This window comes from Dicentrarchus labrax, unplaced genomic scaffold (assembly GCF_905237075.1).
Source record: "Dicentrarchus labrax unplaced genomic scaffold, dlabrax2021, whole genome shotgun sequence".
Taxonomy (NCBI): Eukaryota; Metazoa; Chordata; class Actinopteri; family Moronidae; genus Dicentrarchus; species Dicentrarchus labrax.
Window position 1 is genome coordinate 33,845,190 of NW_026136719.1, and position 23,548 is coordinate 33,868,737.

The 23,548-nt window shown below is 40.6% G+C and overlaps 1 protein-coding gene across 2 annotated transcripts in view; it reads right to left on the bottom strand.

Moving 5' to 3' along the window:
- sh3gl3a (SH3-domain GRB2-like 3a) overlaps nucleotides 1–23,548 on the bottom strand; it is a 50,574-nt gene that overhangs the window by 8,219 nt on the left and 18,807 nt on the right. For both annotated transcript variants that reach the window (XM_051380037.1, XM_051380036.1), the window contains exons 2-6: nucleotides 7,017–7,085; nucleotides 5,166–5,238; nucleotides 4,935–5,078; nucleotides 2,865–2,998; nucleotides 689–847 (exon numbers count right to left, since the gene is read on the bottom strand). In XM_051380037.1, the coding sequence (XP_051235997.1) occupies nucleotides 689–847; nucleotides 2,865–2,998; nucleotides 4,935–5,078; nucleotides 5,166–5,238; nucleotides 7,017–7,085 (579 nt within the window). The remainder of the gene's footprint in view (nucleotides 1–688; nucleotides 848–2,864; nucleotides 2,999–4,934; nucleotides 5,079–5,165; nucleotides 5,239–7,016; nucleotides 7,086–23,548) is intronic.

Genomic DNA, 23,548 nt, shown 5'->3' on the forward strand with positions numbered 1-23,548 from the left:
TTTTGAAAAGTAGTTCACCTTCTGATCCAGCAGAGGGTGCTCCACTATCAGCTTGACCGATGGCATGCCCCTTTGACCTGTCAGTAAGCTAAGCTAGTAATGTTATGTTGTTTACTACAAAAATGGAAGACCCCAGTGAGCAAAGCATGGACCATGGGGCGGCTGTGGCTCAGAGGCAGAGCGGGTCGTTCCTTAATCGGAAGGTTGTGGGTCCGATCCCCGGCTCCTGGTGCCACATGTTGAAGTATCCCTGAGCAAGATACTGAACTGGTGTGTGAGTGTGTATGAATTGTAGTTTCTGTTTGATGGGCTTTGCCATCACTGAGTGAATGTGTGTGAAAGGGTGAATGTGGCACATAGTGTAAAAGCGCTTTGAGTGGTCGGAAGACTAGAAAGGTGCTATACAAGTACAGGTCCATTTACCAATGGACAATCAGACAACAGACATCACTGACGACTTTATATAAAACAGACAACAGATCTGCAATCTGCAAACTAACTTGCTAATGGTAGCCTGCCACCCAAGTGAGGCAGCAAAGCGGAGGCACCACAGACACGAAGCAAGATCAAGTGCACAAACTCGTTGGCTACTATTCGGTACACTCGGCTTCAGCAGGCCCTTCACCAGAAGCTTACTCAATACTCCCTATGGTGCATTTGTTATTGTAGAAGTTCTATCCTCTCTTACATCATTCTCCAGGAAGTTGAACATGCTCCTCTCGGCCAGCTCTTTGCTCTCCTCGAACTTTTCCACAGCCTGCCTGATCTCCTCGTCTGGGATCTTCCCCTGACGCTTCTTCTTATAGTCAAAGTCTAATCGACGGCCCTCCAGCTTCTTCAGGTGGTGCTGCAAACACACAGGAACATGTCAATATAATGTATCTTTTTTTCACAACACAAGTCTGAAGACTTGTCTTATGCAAAAACACTGTACTGTATGACCTGTATGTATTGGTATAAACTTACAGATTGACATAATAATAATAGTAACAATACAAACTCAAGGGAAATTCTGACCTCTGTGCAAAAAATTGATTACATAGCATTGTATGCATTTTCATCACACAAAATCCAAATTCATATTATTGGTGTTTGTCACCGAAAAAGAATAATGGTATTTTATCCTGACACTGGCATTATGTTTATGTGGTTTTGTGAATGGAGTGAACTAACTTCCAGAGGCAGCTGGACTCACAAGTTCACACGAGAATCCATCTTGCCAGGCTTTAAGCTATGTGCTTGTGGCAGGTACAGTACAGTACAGTACAGTACTGGTAGCTGCAGGGTGGGCACTAGGTGTGACCCACAATAATGGTTCTATCAGAGCTGGAGAGTATTCCTTCATTGAAAGAAGCGCAAAGAACGACACTGAAGGCTTTTCTCCATGGAAAAGCTGTTTTCTCTCTTCTCTGGACTGGCTTCAGTAAGAGATTGACTGCCCCTAGCAGCTATAAATGTATGATTTTATTTAGATATAACATTTACATATTTTCTGGCTGGCTCAGTGAGCAGTTCATGTCCTTGATACCAGTGGTAGAAGGAAACCAAGAGCAATTAAGTGAAATACAGGTGAGGCAGCAACCTAAAACATACTGCACTGATGATGATTGTAGATAAAACGATGGTAACATTCAAGATGATGCACGTTTACACTGACATAATAGCAGATAATGTGCTTTACAAATCTTGTGTCATCACGTTTCCCCATCTGTTGCACATGCTGCCAGCATTATTAGAACTTGAGGGCGAGGTTTTGAACTATGGAACAAAATCAATAGTCTCTCATACTACTACTACACACGGTGTGTCTGACCCTACCAATCATAAATTCAACTAGAATTACCACCCTGCAGTTCCTCAGCCAAACAGTCACATTGCAGTTTACATCCATGTCTTTTCAGACTAATTATGTATGTGGTTGGAAGAGATTTAATAAAAGGTAAGTGTATTTTGGGGTTAAATGGAAGTTTTCACTACATTGATGATACATATGTATGATTCCACTAATTATACATTACACATATACTAAACATTATTACAGATTGATTCTTATGGAGTATAACATTTTGGGGGGGCTTTTATTGCCTTTATTATAGTAACAGCTGAAGACAGACAGGAAAGGGGGGTAGAGAGAGGGGATGACATGCAGCAAAGGGTCACAGGTCAGATTCGAACCCTGGGCCACTGCAGCAAAGACTCGGTACATGGGACATGGGCTACCCACTGAGCTAACCGGGCACCCCTTATGGAGTATAGCTATACTAAATGTGGAGCTTTGGTTTTCGTTTGGCATTTTTAGATGTGAATCCTCTCTGTGAGCTGTAGGTGAAACTCACTCACAGGATAACTACTGGTGCGACCCAATATACTGGCACTGTACTGTACTGCAAGATAAGTTTACCATCTGGGACAATAAATGACTGAACTGAACTGGAATTCAGTGAAGTTGACTTTTGACCTTTTGGAGACAAAATTGTCATCACTTCTTTGTTGTGTCTCATTAAACATCTGTGTGAAATTGTGTCATGATTACCACATCAGTTATTGAGTTATGGTCATAAACGTGTCACCATGACCTTGGCAAAGTGGACGTTGGTGCCAAGTTTGAAGAAATTCCCTGCAGCGTTCTTGAGCTATGAGGTAACACAAAACCTTGAACTTTAACCTTTGACCTCTAAAATTAAATCAGTTCATCCTAGAGTCCAAGAGGATGTTTGAGCCGAATCTGAATAAATTCCCTCAACGTGTTCCTGAGATATCACATTCACCAGAATAAGACGGACGGAGACACGGCTATCGCAAGTGCAGAGGCATAAAAACCATATGTGTAGGTTTAGTTATGGGTATATGCTGCTGTAATGTACCGTGATCTCTTTGAGGTCCTTGTCCTGTAGGTTCTGCAGGGGGTCAATAAAGTTTTGTTTGACGTTTATGTCCAGGGAGTCCTTCACATCTGCCATCTGCCTCATGGCCTCACCCATATCCACCAGAGCATGGCCTGCAGGACAGACAGACAAACCACACTGTTACACGCAAATCATTTAATGACGTGCACCATGAAGCATGCTGTGTGTCTGTGAGTGTTGGTTTCAAATACTACATTTTTAAATCCAATAATATTTCATCTATAAATATCTCATCTGCCCCTTTAATCACTTAGGCTTAAAATATTCACTTGTTAAAATATTTCAGAACCTTCATTACATAGGGGGATTGACATGATTCAAAACTAAGAAAATGTATAAGCATACCAACATGATGTATTTTCCATCCAAAGCCATCAATTGGCTCCTCTATCAGCTGTCTCTGAGTGAAGCTCACATTAAACTGATCACCAAAGCATTGATCCTGGAGCCACTGAGTCACCGCTGAGTCGCTAAAAGGCTTTTAATACAAAACATCTGAGCAGAACACTTGAGTTCCATTGACAGTAGCTTAACAGCAAGTGAAAAACTAAGACATTGGAGTTAATAAAAACAAGTTTTCTGTTAAAGCAGCGGAGTGTGATGTGATTCCGTTGTACTGACGAATACAGGAAAGTAGAGGAAGTAAACAAGTGGCTATTACTGCGGTGGCGTCTCCCTACAGTATGCACGCGTTTGAATGCAAGCTGTATTAAGAAGTGTACATTGTTTACTTTTCTGTAACGTTACTTTTAGAACGATGTCTAGGAAATAAGGAAGAAGCTGTGCAGAATCAGCTGCTCCAACAATGCTGGCAAACTTCAACAAAATGAATGTGTTAGATATTCTTTACTAATATAACTCTTGATTGATTATGCTACAGTAGCTAGCTAGTGGAATAGTTTTACACAGTACATCATTTGAAGTGTGGTGGATGGTCAAATGATCAGTTTTTTCTCTATTTCTGGCTACTGTCATAACAAATGTTTCACTAATATGTCAAATTTGAGTAAAGCTGAGATCTCCATCCATATACGCTACCTTAATCAGTATTTGGAGGCCACTGCCCAACATCGTCAGTCCAGCTACCCACGCTGCTGTCACTGTGCAGGCAGAGGCACACAGTTCTATGATATGCCACCGCAGTAACAGCGGTGGCACAACTAGATGGCAGAACTCACTAACCGATCGCTGGATTCGTGTAGATTTTGAGCTTGAATCAACAGCAAATTAAAACAAACTACATTAACGTATTAAGGTGGATGAACTCCGGATCTCCCAATGAATTATCATTAGTAAATATCATCTCTCTGAAACTTTCTATAGCTCGAATCAGAGGTTTGAAGGGAAATACAACTGATACCCTGTCTAGGGCCCTGGAGAAAGTTAAAGTAACTTTGACTTTGTCTGTGACTATATACAGTTCATACCATTACCAATATATGGTCTGTATTGTTTTCCTGTGGCAGTTTTTGTTTTTTTGACATCTTTAACTCTTTTTGGTAAATTTACTTTTTTCATATATATTTATTCTATTTTACCCATGTGTCATCCAGGGTGTGCAAGGGGAAGAAGGGGTATATTTTTTTGGCTGATTGTTTCTGACATTATGTTTATGTGGTTTTGTGAATGGACAGAACTAACTTCCAGAGGTAGCTGGACTCACAAGATCACACAGGAATTTTTAAACTGCACAAATCACAGCAAGAATTTAATCTATGCTACTACTATATTCTTTGTTATTGCTAACGTTACTTGTGTAGGGGGTGTGCATCTTGTCCCGTATGTCAGTTGGTTAACCAACCGGCCATCCCAAGAGTGCCTTTGCGTCCATTACCACTCATTGAGGTTCCATTTGAGCGTATTGGCATGGACCTCATTTTGTGCTTTTAACTGTGCTGTTTTGGAAATGCAAGCAGAGTGAAACATACAAATTCACTTTATTTCTAAATACTGAGGGCCAATATGTAAGCTGCCATGATGTCGCGGCAACTCCACTATTTTCTGGAATATGAATATGAGATTTGGTACCAAAGACAGAGTCCTCTCCCAGTTCGAGGCCGTAGCGCAGCATGCAGTCTCCCAGCAGGCCTTCGGTCTGAGGGTAGCCAGTGGTCTTCACCTGCCCTCGGATCTTAGACACTGTATTCAGCATGTTCAGTTTGGCTCGAGAAGCTACAGAGGACAACAATGAATACAACACAAACTGGATTCAGAACAGCTAAATATTTAACAAAATAACATATGCTCTTTTCTTTTTACCTGGGTTAGGCTGGAGGTATTCTGTTGTTTTGGACAAGAGGTCAAACACTGACTTGTTGGTCACCTCAATTTTCTGATAGGAACAAGACAAGGTAGAAAAAAAGAGAGATATTGCAATTAATGTGTGAATATATTTTCTGTCCTAATGGATATTTGAAACATTCAGTCAGTTAATGATTCAGTTGTCCAAGGTGGGCTCGTGGTTAAATATCACAATATTTTGAACAAAATGTGAATGAAGATAATTACGACTGATAAAAAACAGTGCGATCAACACTGTTTAACTTCAATATAGAGGCTGGAGTGTGCCACTGGAATAAATGGTAAATAGTGAAATGGTGGAATAGTTGTACTAATAAATCAATAAAAATAAATCAATACATCCACTGCTGATAATAATTAATATTATTATTTTGGTTGCATTTAAGTCAAGTCTCTAAATTTTACTAGTTTGGTTCTAGCGCCTTTCATAATCATCTGCGATGTGACAACATCATATTTTTGGGTTTCTGGAGGTTTCAACAGATTAAATGTAATTTTTTGTCACCAATATGAATAATACAATTTCCTATTTCACATCCACACTGGACAGCATGATCGATACATTTATTCCCCCCAAAAAAGCCACATAAAAGCTAGACTGAAAATGTTACTTTGTACATAATCCAATCAATTTTTAAGACTTGTCAAAAGCCTGTTTAAGACATTTTAAGACTTGTCAAAAGCCTGTTTAAGACATTTTAACCCAGCAAACACCCTGTATTTCCACACAGTCAGAAAAATAAAAAGTGTTCATAGCTTACTCATGAAATCCTAGTGCATCATAAATCTGACTTTGCTAGCACTCAGCAGAAAACCTATACACCGATCAGCCATAACATTGTCAGCACTAACAGGTGAAGTGAATAACACTGATTATCTGGTTATCATGGCTCCTGTCAGTGGGTGGGATATATCAGGCAGCAAGTGAACATTTTGTTCTTAAAGTTGATGTGTTAGAAGCAGGAAAAATGGGCAGCTTGAGGATATGAGCTACTTTGACTTTGACGACTGGGTTATAGCATCTCCAAACCTGCAGCTCTTGTGGAGTGTTCCGGGTCTGCAGTGGTCAATACCTATCAAAAGTGCTCCATGGAAGGAAAAACAGTGAAGGCTCACTGATGCACGTGGGGAGTGAAGGCTGGCCCGTGTGGTCCGATCCAACAGACGAGCTACTGGAGCTCAAACTGCAGAAACAGTTAATGCTGGTTCTGATAGAAAGGTGTCAGAACACACAGTGCAGAGCAGTTTGTTGGTATGGGGCTGCAGAATATTCTGACCACCAGGGTTCCCAGGTGCCCATAATATTATGGCTGATTGGTGTATATTGTAAGCTGCGCTCTGTTTCCATCAGCCCTCTCTATTAGCATCAGTTCATTTTGCAGTCAGGTGATTTTAATACAATATAAAGTGTACAGCCTGCCATTATCCTGACTTTGTCTGTGTACAATGACAAACTGACAAAATGAGCTTTGACTCAGGGGCTTCTCAACTGATGATTCAAATATGTTGTTGATGTTTAAGAGGCAGCCCCACTTCACACAGACATGAGATTGATGTCTCATTTCACTCTCGGGAAGAGAGCATATCATTGTAAACCAAACACCAAAAGTAACTGTGATCTTTCCCTCTTTGGTGACAGCAGAATTCAGAGGGTATGGGAAATCGATGACCATCACCAACATTCCCCTGCCTGACAGGCAGTTAATCAGCTGACTCATTGTCTCCTGCCTGTACTACTACCAAGTGTAACAATATGCATCCATCATGAGACCATATTTACCACTGAGCAGACAACTGGACTCAACTCACCCTCTCCATCTCCATGAAGTCATCATCCAGCTTGGTCCCCTCTGCCCCACTGATCTTTTCACTGAGTAGCTGCACAGAGATAGCAGAGAGGATAATTTAGGGACTCAAAATACACTTCAGAAACAGGGACAGGAGGAGGTAGAAAAACAACATAACATTAGCCTGAAGCTCATGAGATGTGTAAGTGGTTGCTTTGTTAACATTTGTTGAACGATGTGTCTACATTGTTTTGCTGTACACAGTTCAGTCGTGGGCGGCTGTGGCTCAGAAGTAGAGCGGGTCGTCCACTAATCGGAAGGTTGGCGGTTCGAAGTGTCCTTGAGCAAACACTAAACCCCAAATTGCTCGGTGTGCATTGGTGTACGAGTGTGTATGAATGGTTCTGTTCTGGTAAGCAGTTGGCCCCTTGCATGGCAGCCACTGCCATCAGTGTAAGAATGGGGTGAGTGTGGCATGTGGTGTACAGTGCATTGAGTGAAAGACTAGAAATGCGCATATAAGTACAGTCCATTTACCAGTTACACTTTGTGACAACCTGGGTTTTCCACATTCTGGTAATTTCTCCGGTTTATAATATTAACAGTTTACTCATCAATTTCATCACAGAAAACTCAATGTGGCAGCTTTATAATGGTCACAGTGTTTCCCCTTCCATCATACTGGGGCGGCAGCCTGCCCAGCATGACTGATGAGGAATTATTGATTTTATTCATCATTGTGGAGGTGGATGTGGTTTACAATCATCTGCAGGAGTGTTGGAGGTGTGGGCAGGCTGGACACTTCCACAGGGAGTGCCTACTTATGGGGGTCGGCCAAGTGATCCGGGTTGCTGGCCCATCAACACCCTCCCCCGGTCCAGGAGGGACATACAGCGATTCTATAGGCCCGGCATTCAGGGAGATGTACGTCGCTGGTGTGCCTCATCGGGCCATTTCACCGGAGTGCACATGGATATCGTTTTATACTAGTCCTGGTGGATTATGCAACTTGATATCCGGAAGCAGTGCCTCAGTGCAAAATCTCTGCAAAGAGTTTGGCACAGGCACTGTTTCAGGTCACCTCCCAAGTTGGGATCCCAAAAGAAATCCTGACAGACCAGGGTACCTCTTTCATGTCACGCACACTTCGGGAACTGTATGGATTATTGGGCATCAGGCCAATTCGGACCACCTTCAGACCGACGGCCTTGTCGAGCATCTGAACAAAACCTTGAAGTCCATGATCCGTAAATTTGTGCACGATGACGCCCGCAATTGGGATAGGTGGCTAGATCCTCTGTTGTTTGCACAGGACCTTGTTTGGACCTAGTAATAGAAAGCTGGGCAGAAGGTCCGAGCCAGTATGTCCTGGACCTGAGAGCAAAACTCCACACATTTGGACAGTTGTCACAGGGGAATTTGCTCAGAGCCCAGGAGCGTCAACAGCACCTGTACAACAGAGGAACTAGACTTAGACAATTTGCACCAGGAGATAAAGTGCTTGTATTAGTCTCTTCTTCCAGCTCCAAATTACTCACTAAGTGGCAAGGATCCTTTGTGGTCACACAGCGAGTGGGTGATGTTGACTATGAGGTTGTGCGCTCTGACAAGGGAGGGGCAAATTCCACAAATCCTGCCTCTCACACCATCCCAGAGAGCAGACGTTGCTATTTTCCAGGACGCACAAATATCATACAGCACCACATTGAGACTCACCAGTGTGTGACAGTGCGTTAACGACCCTATCGGTTACCCGTTCTGGAGATTAAGAAGGATGGGTCTATTTGGTTCTGTGGGACTATTGCAAGGTGAATGATGTGTCAAAGTTTGATGCTTACCCGATGCCCCGGGTTGATGAGCTCCTGGATCGGTTGGACACTGCTCGTTTTTTTACAACACTGGATTTAACCAAGGGCTACTGGCAGATTCCCATGTCTCCAGAGTCTGAGGAAAAAACGGCCTTCTTGGGGCTGACAGGTTGTTACCGGCAGTTCATTCCCAACTTCGCAGAACTGACTAGGGACTAGGGACTAGGTTAGGCCGGACGGCTTCCCGGCCTAAGTCAGGTGCTGGGGGTATGTGGAGGTGGGTGTGGTTTACAATCAGCTGCAGGAGAGAGGTGTGGGGAAGGCTTGTGAGAACAGCGCCAGGTGAGTTGATTATCTCAGCTTGTACTCATTGAGTAATCACACTCACCTCTCTTAAGGCAGTAGTGTGCTGGACATGGGTTGGCCGACACACACAACAGAAAGGACTGGAGCAAACCTTCATTGACTTTTGAAGCAGGCAAAATTTGGTGTTAATAGTGTGTGCGGCTGTGGTGGCAATTTGTTTAATAAAGCATACAAAGTATGATCTTGTCTTTCTGTAAGGTTTTATTCAAGTCTTCCATGAATGGTCTCAGCGCAACCGTCACACACTCTTGTATGTGAAAGTCCGAAAGAGCCCCGATTGGCAGAAGCAGTATGGTTTTATCCCTGTTGGAGCGTCACTGTAACACAGTTACACATTCCTGAGTTGTGGGACAGTAAACAGACAGATAGTGTGGTGAGATGATCATGTCCTTGGCTTCTTAGTGAAGTCTCAACATCCCGCTGTTTACTTGGACATAGAGTGTAGTTAGAAACAGGGCTAAAGGTTATATGCATATAATAGCCTCTTTAACAGTTGTGTATGGTTTTACAATGACCAGGTCAAAGGGTTGTATAGGTTCTTAAAAACTGCCATTACAGCGGCTGACAAAGGAATAAAGTGGTCTTGATTATTAACTTGTGTTGTTGGATTGTGTGCTGACAGAACTCACAGTAGTGGCGAGACCAGCTACACTCATAAACACTCAAAATATTAAGAAATCTTAATAATAATATTAAGATAATAATAATAATAAACAACCTGAACTTCAAAGACATCAATGTGTAGAATTTGGTGGAATCTAACAGTGAAGCATCTCATCTTCCAAGCATGTAGGAGACACTGTGATGGCCGCGAAACCTGCGTTTCTAATGTATTTGATTTGTATTTTATAGCGTTTTATAGTTTTAATTACAGATAGCCCAGTGCATTTGCTCAGGAGGCCAATAAAGAAAAAATGTCTGCAGGCAGCCTCGTCAGTGTGGCTGTTGTGGAATGATGGTAGTGAGCCCCTTTGTGTCAGTCACCATCATCTTTCTAAATGTTAACACTTTTCTCCTCAATGACAGCAGATCTAATCTAAGATGTAGCTTCTGACATACTGTACCCTGCTCTTTGATTTAATATCAGCATTATATATTGGCCATCTGTCGCCCTTCTCTCTAAATATCAGTCTCAGTATTGGCCATTGAAAAACCCATATTGATCAAACGCTAGTTACAACTGTACTGTTTTCCTTGATATTTGTACTTTACTTTATTGTTCCCTGGGGGGAAATTTGTTTGTTATAGTTTGCGCAAGGTGCTAACACAACAATAAAGAATAGACATAATAATTATATTACAATATCTAACACTATAGAGAAAATAGTATATACGTATATACGTATCAAATGAAATAGAAAATAGACAAATATAATAAGAGTCTAAGTATGTACATTATAATACAATATATGACAATATATAGAAATAGAACAGAATTGTAATGAATTATAGTAGAGTACTGTAAATATTGAGATCCTTACAGGACTGCAGTATTAGTGATAGAATAAGCCAGAGTATTAATAATTAATGGACCAGTTTAATGGTAATGACTCGGTCTAACACTCTGAGGGAGGAGTTGAAGAGTAAATGCAACTGTAGTAACAAAAGTAAAAAGTTGATGCATTTCTGTTGCGTTGGTGAGTGCTTCTGTGTGCTCATTTAGGTTTTGTTTGACTCCATCCAAATCAGTTATATTTGAACATAAATATAGCCATATCTCCATGTAAAGCCATGAGCATGTCCCGGCAGTTGGCCCATTATTCACCGTCAAGTATGTCCAGGATTTGTCTCTAGATGACATCATCCTCACAATCTGTGTCTCTGCCATTCAGACTGGTTCAAATTAAGTTAAGCTGAGCTGTATGATGAAAAAGAACATGCTCTTTGTGAACTGAAGTGGAATTTCCCCCAACGAATGACTAATTGGCATACAGTATATCCATGTTCTTTTACTTTTGTTACTACAGTTGCAGTTTCAGTTTGAACATCATTTTGAACTCTTGTCCTACAGTGATTACTGTGGGAAAACAGTGATGTATTGAATTTTCATTGTGGACTGATCCAAATGACTATGCAATCCCTGTCAAGGCTAGATCGACTGAATTAATTTATTATACTGTCACTTGCTATATTCACATTCTTTTACACTCAGAAAGAACACAATGACAAGCCCTCTTTTACAAATGTGCCAAGTTAACATTTTACAAAGAAAAGAATAGAGGGAGGCACAATAACCCTAACCCTTTTTTATGACTTGCTCACACACAGCCCCATATTACTGATTGAAATGTGTCATATGACAGATGACAAATCATTAATTTAGTTAATGTACCAGCAGGATGAGTGGGTGCAGAGATGTACATGTGAGGATGGAAAGACTACTAGAATATTTTTTTTTTTTAGGTTTTTTTTGGGGCCTTTTGTTGGCTTTACTGATAGACAGCTGTAGAGAGACAGGAAAGGAGGGTGGAGAGAGAGGGGATGACACGCAGCAAAGGGCTGCAGGTCAGATTCGAAACCGGGCCGCTGCAGCAACTCCGTATATGGGTCGCCAGCTCTACCGACTGAGCTAACCGGGTGCCCGAGACTATTAGAATAGTTGACAGTAAAAGGGCTTTTACTGAAAAAAGTAAAACAGCTTTTATAAAAACAAAAGTAGAATTACCACCTGCTACTGTATTCCTGTGCCAAACGGTCAAGTTGCAGTTTACATCCATGTGTCATATAAAAGAATATATGTGTTCAAGTTACTTTAAATACTTATACTGACATGTATTATTCCAGTAAATCATTTAAAAGACCAGGATTTGAAGTTGCAGATTGCAGCCAACTGAACATGGCTGCGAATGAGAACTGGCTGTGTATAGGAGAAACTACGGTGGCCACAAAACTTATGATAAATGTTATCAAAAAAGGCCTTATCTAGAGCCAGTGTTCGGTTTGTCTGTTGCCGTACTGTTCATGAACTGTAAAGGCAGCCCTCTCACACAGTTTTTCATATGATCTTTCTTCTTTATCTTTAACGGGTGTGACTTGAAATATAGCAGAGTACAATCCCTGACATAACAAAGTACACATAAAAGGTAAATGGACTGTTCCTTTCTAGTCTTCCAGCAACTCAAAGCACTTCACACTACATGTCACATTCACCCTTTCACACCATGTGTGCGATCACAAGCATAAAATTATTCATACACATTCAGACACCAATGCACAGCATCTGGAGCTACAAAATACTTTTTTATTATTACTATTTATTCACTACACTTCTGTCATATACTGTAGTATACCTATTCTTCAGACCATTATGTTTCTATTTTTTCTATATATATTGTTAGATATTGTAATATAATGCATATTTGTAACATTCTTATTATTAATTCTATTCCATAAAACTCTTTAGAGCACCTTGAGCAACTGTAATGGAACAAATTTCCCGAATTCAAATTCAAATTTCCTGAATGTACGGTAAGAAGAGTACATGTACTTACTTCCACCCATGCGTACAGGGATGAATATTAAGAATGTCTCCATTACACACAGCAAATGGTAGACATGAACACACTGGTTTTCCAGTCAGTGAAACACCTGTAAATTGATTCAAATGACCAAATATCCTGGAAGTAATCTATGTTGTCCTGGAAAATGTTAAATGTATTTCAGCGTGTGCAGTGGCCAAATTAATGTTATGGTTAGAGGAAAACTGAACCTGAATCCTGAAATTCACATGGTAATGGGTGTGAGCGATGTGCATTTATGTGTTTTTTTTTTTTTTTAAATCCACAACCAATGCTTGTGCCTGAACAGCAGTAATGCTACTGAGCTTGCATGGTTTTAAAATGTGTGTCAAACAGAGGAATGGGACATTCCCTGGCAGATTTTAAGAGGATTAAAAATCTGTGTGCACAAATAGTGGACTAATACTGAAAGATTTAGGGCAGCTGGCCAGTTAGGAAGGAAACTTCAGGAGCTGTTGTAATTGTGTGGCAATCTACGTTCAGATGAACCCACTTCCATGTCCTGTCATGGGGTCATGTGCATAATATTTTTTTCCAAAAGCTTTTGCATTTTTCTAATTATCAGCACTACACTAAGATTGGATAGAGACATATTTTATATTCCATGTATAACAATAACAGTAGAGAACAACTAATGAACCCAATCAGTGAACACAATAACTACAGGAGTTATTACAGCAGGAGTTACAGGTTTGTGTAAAACAAGTGATTTGAATGAATATTGAACTGATATACTGAAATTGATTATTATAAAGTATATCTATGTCTATATTGTATCTTTTTTGCAAAATTCTGTGTTTTCTTCTTATTGTTCTATGAGGTTATTTTACTTTTCTAATGCAGGATGAGGCTCTGAGAATACAGCTTGTGTTCAGGTATTCACCGTGCTGTTTTGCTGTTTATATCTTAAAAAATCATCTAAAAATTATAACTGAATTTAGTTTTATTCACAAGAAATGAATGAAATGCTGAGATATAGGCAAACTGTGTACAGTGGCAAGAAAATGTCATGTCTTTATTGAGAACAACCAAAAAAACCTCATAGTGCTTGTGGAAAAACCCTTGAACCCTTGAGTTAATGACCTCAAAAAAGCTAATTGGAGTCTCACAATGACACTCACTAGTCCTCGGCCTCCCTCTTTCCGCCTAGCATACAGTTTTAGGGTGCTGGATTTGGGGTGAAACCCTCCGTGCATGGTGAGGAGCTTTCTTGTCTTGATATCTGTGGCTTCTATCTTCTCCTTTGGCCAGCTTATGATCCCAGCAGGGTATCTGATGACAGGTAGTGCGTACATGTTGATGGCTTGGATCTTGTTCCTGCCATTCAGCTGACTTTTCAGGACCTGCCTTACTCTCTGGAGGTATCTGGTTGTGGTTGACTTCCTTGCGGCTTCCTCATGGTTTCCATTAGCCTGTGGGATACCAAGGTACTTGTAGCTGTCTTGGATATCACCTATGTTGCCCTCTGGTAGGTCAACCCCTTCAGTTCTGATCATCTTGCCTCTCTTTGAGACCATCAGGCCACACTTGTCCAATCCGAATGACATCCCTATGTCGTTGCTGTAGATCCTGGTGGTGTGGATCAGTGAGTCTATTTCTCGCTCATTCCTGGCGTACAGCTTGATGTCATCCATGTAGAGCAGGTGGCTAATTGTTTCTTTACTTCGGAATTGGTACCCGTAACCACTCTTTGTGATGATCTGACTGAGGGGGTTGTATAATAGCTGTGTGTGTGTGTGTATATATATATGTGTATATGTGTCTGTCTGTCTGTCTGTCTGTCGAGGTTCGGGACCCCTAGGTCAGGAACCTGTGATTGAAGATACACTACATTTTGACTAAACTCAACAACCACAAGTCAATGTTCAACAACAAAGCAACTATACATCCTTGAAAAGATTTTATTACATTGACATGGTTTCATGAATAGCTTATGGAAGCCCGTTTCCGCCTGTGTGATGGAAAAAAAGATTCTGCAAGTCATTATAATGAGCAATAATGACTTAGTATAACAAAGTCATAATTTTGAGATACTAAGTCAAAATATTGATTGTTTCTCATTATAATGACTTGCAGATTCTTTTTTCCGTCACACAGGCGGAAATGGGCTTTCATAAATTATTCATGAAGTTTACCCTGAAAGTAGCATGCCACCATGCCAAAGATTATATAATCAGATTACATTTGAAGACGTGTGATTAAAGTATAGCTACACTGTAATGGGTAACGTGATTACGTCTTTGAAATATGGCAATTTTATTGTGGCCTTTGATTAAAAAACTAAAACTTTTGAGCTGGTAGTGTCTTTTTAAGGTTATTGAATTTGACCAACTGTACATGCTGAATAGGCTAAATGAATTTTATGTGCATTACTTTTGTTTTTATGTTTAAAGAGAAAATAATATTTGTGGAACTCATATTGTTGTGGCTGTGTCCTGTTTTTCAGTATAAAGTGCAATATTTTCAATGTTTGATTTTGAAGTAATCCAAAAGTATTCAGATTAGATTACTTTTATTGTGTAATCCAATGGATATCATTACTAAAAACAACAAATTACAACACTGTATGAATGGAAGGAGATACCAATAAAAAGGATTTTGCAGTTGTTGTATGCAGCACTCCATGGTGGCAGTCCAGCTCACTCTCTCATTAAATATAACAAAACTACAGGATTTTCCTTTAGGAGTTCAGTAAACTAGCTGCAGGTTAAATATAGAGCAGACAGCGATGACGGGTGCTCCAGCACAGACGCAGCCCAGCTAAAAGTGGTCCAATTAGCAGCTCCCCGATAGCACAGTGTTCAACAGTGAGCTACGAAGTGGCAGAACCTGGAGATGAACCCAGAATAGAAAGCAGACTTGAGTCATCCTGACTGGTGCTGTATGGCAGAGAGCCGACTGGGACATTAGACGTCATATAAGGAACTAGGATTAATATAAATGAAGTGCATATCCCCAAAGACTTCAGAAGCAGGGTCTTGATGTTGACAGACAGCATTAGATTCCACGCGGCTGTGCAGAGCGGGTCGTCCCCTAATCGGAAGGTTGTTGGTTCGATCCCCGGCTCCTCCTGCACACAGGTCGAAGTGTCCTTGAGCAAGATACTGAACCCCGAATTGCTCCTGATGCTGTGCATTGGTGTGTGAATGTTTGTGAATGTGTTAGTTTCTGTTCGATGGACTTTAACATCGCTGTGTGAATGTGGCGTAGTGTAAAAGCGCTTTGAGTGGTCGGAAGACTAGAAAGGCGCTATACAAGTACAGGTCCATTTACCATTTCAAAGTAATTTTTAACATGAGGGATGAAGTCTGCATCACCATTCACACCCCTTCTCTCAGGGTCAATCCCAATCTACAGACAAACATCCATAAATCAACTTAGAACTTTTGGTCTTGCCTAATAAACTTAATGTTTAGACATTTCAATATGTAAAGCAATACAGATATTCCCAATCAATCCCCCAATAAGTAATTTCCCCATGGGATTATTAAAGTATTTCTGATTCTGATTCACTAGGGGTCAGCAAAGCTTCATGGGGGGAAAATTGTTAAAAATGCACATAGGTGAAAATGTAGTTGGCTAGCTACCTTAGCTATGTTAAAATATGGAACAATCTTTGATGTTATGATTATGGTTAATGTCTGAAAAGGAAATGTGCAGCATCTACTAGTAGTGTATGATTTCAGCAGCTTCTATAGCTAATATTGGGGTCATGTGATTCAGGGGGTTATAAATGCTATAATAACGTGTTCCTAGTTAATAAACATCCCGAGTCTGATGAGTGAGTGTAAGAGGAGCAGGGTGGGAATTGTCTTGTATCAGTAAATGACGAAAGCAGCACTGGAGTCAGTGTTGCTGCTGCCAGGCCTTATGTAAGCAACCAGACTGGATCTGCAAACAATGTACTGTACAACTGAGGCTTTGGGAAAGCATGGGTGGGGGGAGGGCTCCAAAGCAACAGCGTTCCTGTGGTGATGTTGTGTTTGTGACGTCACAGAGCATGCTGTAGGGGGCACAGGAAAAAAAAAGGAAGCACAGCCACCTATGTTTTAAAATGTCATAAAGGACCAGAGCACACATGTGACTGAGCAGCAGCCAAGAAAATAACACAAGTCTAATGAATTTCAGAGTGCAGTGTTCCTGGGCTTCATCACACACTGGAGCACAGTTTAGCACGCTGTACTGTTGGTCTCATGTTTACGTCACTGATGTTACATTTCCCTCAGCTCTAATGATCATCCATAAAGGGCACAACAACACAGCAATACAAAGCACTGAGTGCAATTAAATCCATAGCAGAACTCCGTCTTACCTTGAACATTGCAACCCTCCAAACACACAAACTGTCCTGTAAAAACCTCTATCTGATTATCAAGACTGTGGCTAGTGTTCAAGAAAGAATTACAATACAGACATAACACAACTTGTGGCTCAGGAGGTAGAGCGGGTTGTCTGCTAAACAAAAGGTTGGTGGTTTGAGCCCCGGCTCCTCCCGCTGCATGTCAAAGTGTCCTTCAGCAAAATACTGAACCAAACCAAATTGCTCCAGATGCTGTGTCATTGATGTGTGATTAGTTTCTGTTTGTGATGAGCCTTTGCCATGTGTAATGTAAAGGCTGCATCAATGAGTCGATTAAAGTCCACATGAAACAGAAATCAGAGAGCTGTTTGCTTCCACAGATTACCTCCCCAGTCCAGCAGCTGTAGCAGACTCATTAGCTAACTGAGTCTGGCAGACTGGGGGCTCCCAGTGAAGAGCACGGTCAAACCGGGACTGAATGCAGCATCTGATGCCGACAGAGGACAGTTTGACAACAGGGAATAAAGTAAGTTTTTAGCTTCTTTTTAGCAACAATCATATAAATCACCTCGGTACTGCTGTCATCGAACTGTCCTCCGTCTGTCTCTTGGAGGTTGTGTTCACTGGGAGGCTGCTGAGCCCCGTTTGGTTGCACGCTAAGGCTAACAAATGAATCTTAACTCTTAACCGATAAAAGTAGAAAATGTATATGACGTTTAGTTTTTGGAATTAACTTTGACATTCATTGTTAAATAGGGGTACAATGCAATCTTAAAGAGTTAAAAGGGCATTTTTCTTTAGCGTTAATGTTTTTTTTTAAGTGGGTCAGAAATGTAAAAAAACTAAAAACTGTTTCATTTATCAGTGATTATCAAATAATAACTTGTGACATTTTTCAGAAACTTGACATGCCTTGCTCTTTAACATTGACTTATTCTATCGATAAATATTTTTTATATTTTCATTAGGGCTGGGCAAGTTAACGCGTTATAATCGTATTAACGCATTAATTAATTAACGCCGTCAATTATTTTATCCCGCATTAACACAGTTTTCTTTTTACTATTATTATTATTTTGAAAGTCCGTTGCTCACTGGCTCTGAATACACATCCAGATAAACTATGGGTCACAGGAGGGGAGTGGAGGGAGGCTTCGGCAGACTACGTTGGATGCAGCGTGTGGGAGAAGTATAGATAAACAAAAGCAAGACAAGCTAACAAATGCAATAGCGAAGTGGATAGCTTCAAACCGCAGGCTGATTAGTATTGTGCAAGATAGGATCGCAACAGTGGGAGGTGCATTCACATGCTCTGTAATGAAAACAGAGACATTTTGCTGAAACATGCGCGGAACATTTTATTCATGTTGCACAGCAGTGGAACGTTTCAATTAAAGTCAGCACACTTAGCACAAGAATTATGTTAACTGCTACTGTGTAAATGGAATACTGCTGTTAAAAAGCACCTTATTTGTTTAAAGTGTAAAGTTGTGTATAAGTGCAAACCAAATGTTATTGCACTTTCGTTCATATAGCAGTACTTTTAAAAGAAAAATGCGCAATGCACTACTTTGAATTCATTATTGAATTTTGCGTAACTGAATGCAATAAAATCACACGATTAATCGCGATTAAAAAATGTAATCGTTGCCCAGCACAAATTTTTATTTAAACCCCAATTTACACTGTATTTGACTGAGGCAGAGTTCTTGTACTGCTGTGTATTTTAAGACAAACAATAAACACTGCTGCATTTTAGGAATGTGTTATTTGTTATATTTGTTTGTGTTCATACTGTAAGTTATACAGTGTTCCAGTAATAAGAGAACTGCAGTTTCTTTCCTATTGCACCATCTGATGGAAGTATGATCATAGGTTTTATTGTAAACAACACTTCCTGCTGCATTGTAATATACATAGTTCCACAATAATCACACCACTTTGATTAGTTGTACAACCGCAACAGACACTGCACAGCACAGGCAGTTTATTCAGTCAGCCAGTAAGGACGAAGAGCCCTACTGCCCCTGTCCCAGTACTAGTGATGTAAATGAATGTGTGTGTGTGTGTGTGTGTGTCCAAGCCTCCCCTACAAGTGCTGCCAGCAGGGAGAGTTGTAAGCACCAAGTGGGTCAGTGCCTGTGTAAAATTAGCAAGAGAAATGCATTTTCAGGAGAAACTGGAAAAATGAGCCCAATCTTGCTGCCAGAGCCTTTTTAGGATAGAGGAGGGGCAGCGTGCTTAGTGAAATGAACAGGAAGGTACTATTGTACATCTTTACAGGCTCACTGCAAAAACTGTCCATTAAGTCATTTGCTGTCACATACTTAAAGTTTATACAAAATTCACTTGCCACTGGATGTCGCACTAGAGCACCAGCATCAGAAATAAAACTCCTCAAAACAGTCTTTGTCAGTCCCCAAAGTTGGCTTGGTCTGAATAAACCCTTAATTCACAGAGTGCGAAAATATTGCTGTAATGGTAGTGTAAGCTAATGTTAATCCTTGGGAACAATTGTGCCCGTCACAGTCTGTCCACTAAAAGTTGTTGTTTTTGCCACTGGCAGGCTCAGATTGTTATTCTGTGTGACAACATTATGGATAGGATCCCTACAGAGATAGACCTTTTGTTCAAACAGAAACAGCTGTAATGCGTATCGCTATCACACACCAGACTCCATAAACAAAAACATTTTACGTTAGTCTTTCCACTGTTCCAACAATCACCAACTCTGGTTTGGTTGAAATGCTTAATTCACTGATGTAGATGATAAAACAGCAGTTTCAGTGGCTCTACTCAGCTGCATACAGAGCACACGGCTATGGAAACAAACCACAGAGAGGCTGTGATAGCAACACAGGTAGATGTTTGTTTTCCGCTACATTAATGGTTAAAATCTCACATATTTAACCTTGAAGATCATGTTTTTTACTGAACAGCTGATAAATACTTCAGTGAGAAGATATCAATATCATGTCTGTGTGCCAAGTACAGCGCAGCAGTCAGGACTCTAACTCCCACTAAGATCACATATTGTAATTTTAACATTTCTGTTCTTGTATGGGTTAAACAAGCCAGATACACTGTGTGAAAAAGACTTTTTTAGAATTTAGAACAGAGCCAGCCAGTTTCCACCTGCTTCCAGTCTTTATGCTACGCTAACCTAAACACATCCTGACTGCAGCTCTGTACTACAGTAACCTAAGTACCGTATTGATCCGAATAGAAGACGATATTTTTTCCCTTGAAAAATGCCTGAAAATGACGCCTCGTCTTATATTCGGGGTCTAAGGAGTAACCCATGTAAAACAATAGGTAGCGTTTAGTGCAGTGTGACCCTAACGTGATCCTGTAAACAAGCATGTACAGTAAACAAGTCAGCTGGAGTGGGTGTGTTAGCCTTCATTTGCATAAGCTAGCAACAACGAAAGTGCGAGTGAGGAGGAGGAACCCAGTGATGCGGAGGATGCAGCTTAATGAAAGAAAGAAAAAAAAAACTGTTTGTGGTGTTTATTGTTCTCACATTTTGCAGACTGTTCTGACACTGTCAAGAAAATGTGCGCCGTTTATTGCACAAGTTAAGCCAGTAGGCTTATGCTCGTTTAATTGCGCTGTTATATGGCATAGAACCGTGAAGTGAGTTCTGCGCTTTGCCTATTTGCGGAGCTATAGAAGATTTTATTTTTTTTCCCCCTGCATGATAAACACCAAAGATGTTGAAATGTACAAGGAAAACAATGAATTTCTTTTTATGCAAATGAAATTTTGTCCAAATAAAAAGTATTTTTCCAAATATGGGTCTTGAAAAAGAGGGGTCGTCTTATATTCGGGTCAATACGGTAAGTACATGACACTAAAGCCTTATTTCCACTACATGGTATGATTTTACTTGCTTTTGGTACCTATACTGTGTTTTCCACTGTAGATAGTACTTTGGATAGTAACCCTCAATGTAGGCAACAACAGGGAGCTTTTCTTTGGTCTTGAGAAACTGCATCCATTATTCACTGACAAACTAACCTGCACTTTACGTTTACTGCCAGATGGACTGCTCTCCATTTCCTCTCCGCTCGCACCGCCACTCTGTGCTGCTCATCCACACACAAAATGAACTGCTATTCTTATAACAAAGGATATAAAGAGATGGTGTTCTTGACCACGGTGTGGTTTTGCAAGCTGCCACTTTTGAGGGAATAAAGATTATTGAGGTCATTATCTATGCTAGCTTGGCCATTTAAGGCCATTTAAAATTGTGGGGGTTTATGCAAGTCCTGTGTTTTTTCCTTCCCGATACCAGTTCCGATACCTGAACTTTGCATATCAGCCGATACTGATCCGATACATGTGTATTAATTACTAGATATATATTATTTTTTAACAAGCATCTACTAATAAGCCTGTATGATAGCTATCATTGTTGCCCTATCACTGTAGGGCCTATAACTGCAAAACCATTGTTGTCCTATGGTACAGTGCATCTGGCTGGCCTCTCTCATATGAAAGTTATACATATTTTCAACTTTTCAGCGTCACACTTCACCCAGATAGCCAATCCAATCAATCAAGAGGCAGGCTTTACTACTTTACCACTTCCTTCCTGTTTATCCACCTCTTTGAAATGAAGATACTTTACTCATGATTGATAGAAAACATTTACTGAAGCAGACGTCAAGCTCTAGATATTTGATCGGCCAGTTGTGCACGGTGCCTCGCTCCACAGGCGCACCAGCTGTTTGGTCCCCAACGCTCTTTGCCAAGGCATTTTTGAAACGGCTGTGCCTGTAGCGGAGCATCTCTGTGTGATCGGCCCCTAAGGCGGGTCATGTCTTCACTATCCTGGGAGAAATGGCAAACAGCACGCTGCTTGGAAGTATCAGGGTCCCGTTTTGTGGCTAATAAATGACGTCCTATTGAAACAGTGCACAGCAACGAGTACTCGCCGATACCGCATATTAGGCAGTAGCGGAGGAATTTCCAACACTAGTATTGGTACCGGAAGAACTCCAAAGCATATTTGCAAAATGTTGAACTATAACATTCTGACAATTTAAGCAGGTTTTCAAAAAGTAAAAGAGATTCACTGAACGATCTTTCAAATCCTTCAAATTATTCAGACGGCAAATGTTTTTTTTTTTTTAAAGAAGAAAAATTAGAAAGTAAAAATTGATGCAGTCTGTGCGTTCTTTTAGTCCATTCATCACACTGCCCTTGGGTCATATACATGCAGGGAAAGTGCAAGCTGCAGCAACAGGTGCCAGCTGGGGCAGCAAATGACTGGTGCTGGTCCTGTTTTTAATCCACACTGACGCCATCTAATCTACACATTAGAGCTGCAATTATCATGAGCAGTGAACAGAGAGTGAGTACAACGCTCAACAGTCATTTGAAAGTACAACTGTTGACGTGAAGGGACTCTCCACTGAGCTACAATCTTCATTGTCAGGATGTTAGCTTTTTCTTGTAAGCCACAGATCAAAGAAGCCACCAGCACTGCATGTTCATTTTCTTTCGTTCATTGTGTAACTGTGTTGACAGATGTGTGTGTTCCGTCTTCCTGCGCTCTGAACACAGGCCTTTACGGACAGGCCTGGGGAAGCAGAGGGGACACACACACTAACTGCTTGTTCCTTCCTTTGTCGAGAACACACACAAAGCTGCACAATATCTTTGTGTTTTTGCTCACAATGCTCAGTCTAAACAGACTCAATGATGACCCTGCAGCCTATCAATAACGCTGTAACAAGAGTACATTAGAGTACAACATTTTCCTATCAGTCTCCATACTTAAATGTGGCTTGGTATGTTAAAGAATTTATCACAACTTGGGTCATATTTTCATTTGTAGAAGTAATAATAACATTGTATTCAAGTTAATTGAGCATTTGGACACCCCTGCCAGAACAACAACCACAGACTGTATAAATAAAAATGGATGTAGTTCTAGAATTAATAATAATTCATGAACGGGGAAATTAGCTATAGAGACCAAAAGTATTTTTTCTGTACCAGGCTATAAACATGTTTAAGGAGATTGACTCACTTCTGGAGCCAGCCCTAAGTGGCCGTTAGAGGAACTGCAGTTTTTGTTACTTCCATGTTGTATGTTTATGCCCAACATCTACTTGCCCAAGGTCAGCTTTTACTTGGTTCTACAAAGGGTTTTAATTATTAGCAGTTTTCAACAAAAAACAAAGACCCTCTTAGCTGCCATGCAAGCAGCTCCAGTGACGTTTTTTCAGTTGCCCAACGTGGCATTTTCTCCTTGTTGAGCCCTGTATAGTTACAGTGATTCTATGTGTACAAAGAATATTAAGGAGGATGTCTTTTTTTGCCCTTCCAAAACCAAGACTGGATTAAACTGTGTTTATATTCTATAACTAAATAAGCTGAAAATGTTAGCATCCCTGGCATAAAACGTACTACCTACAGTAGTTACCTAGTGTTACTCCCAAGGCTAAAGGTATCGTGTCATTTCCTGATTCCATTTTTTGGGGGGTTACAGGTTATATTAGGAAAATGCTTGTTTAGTACTGGAACATGCACTGTGTGGAAGCTGACCTGA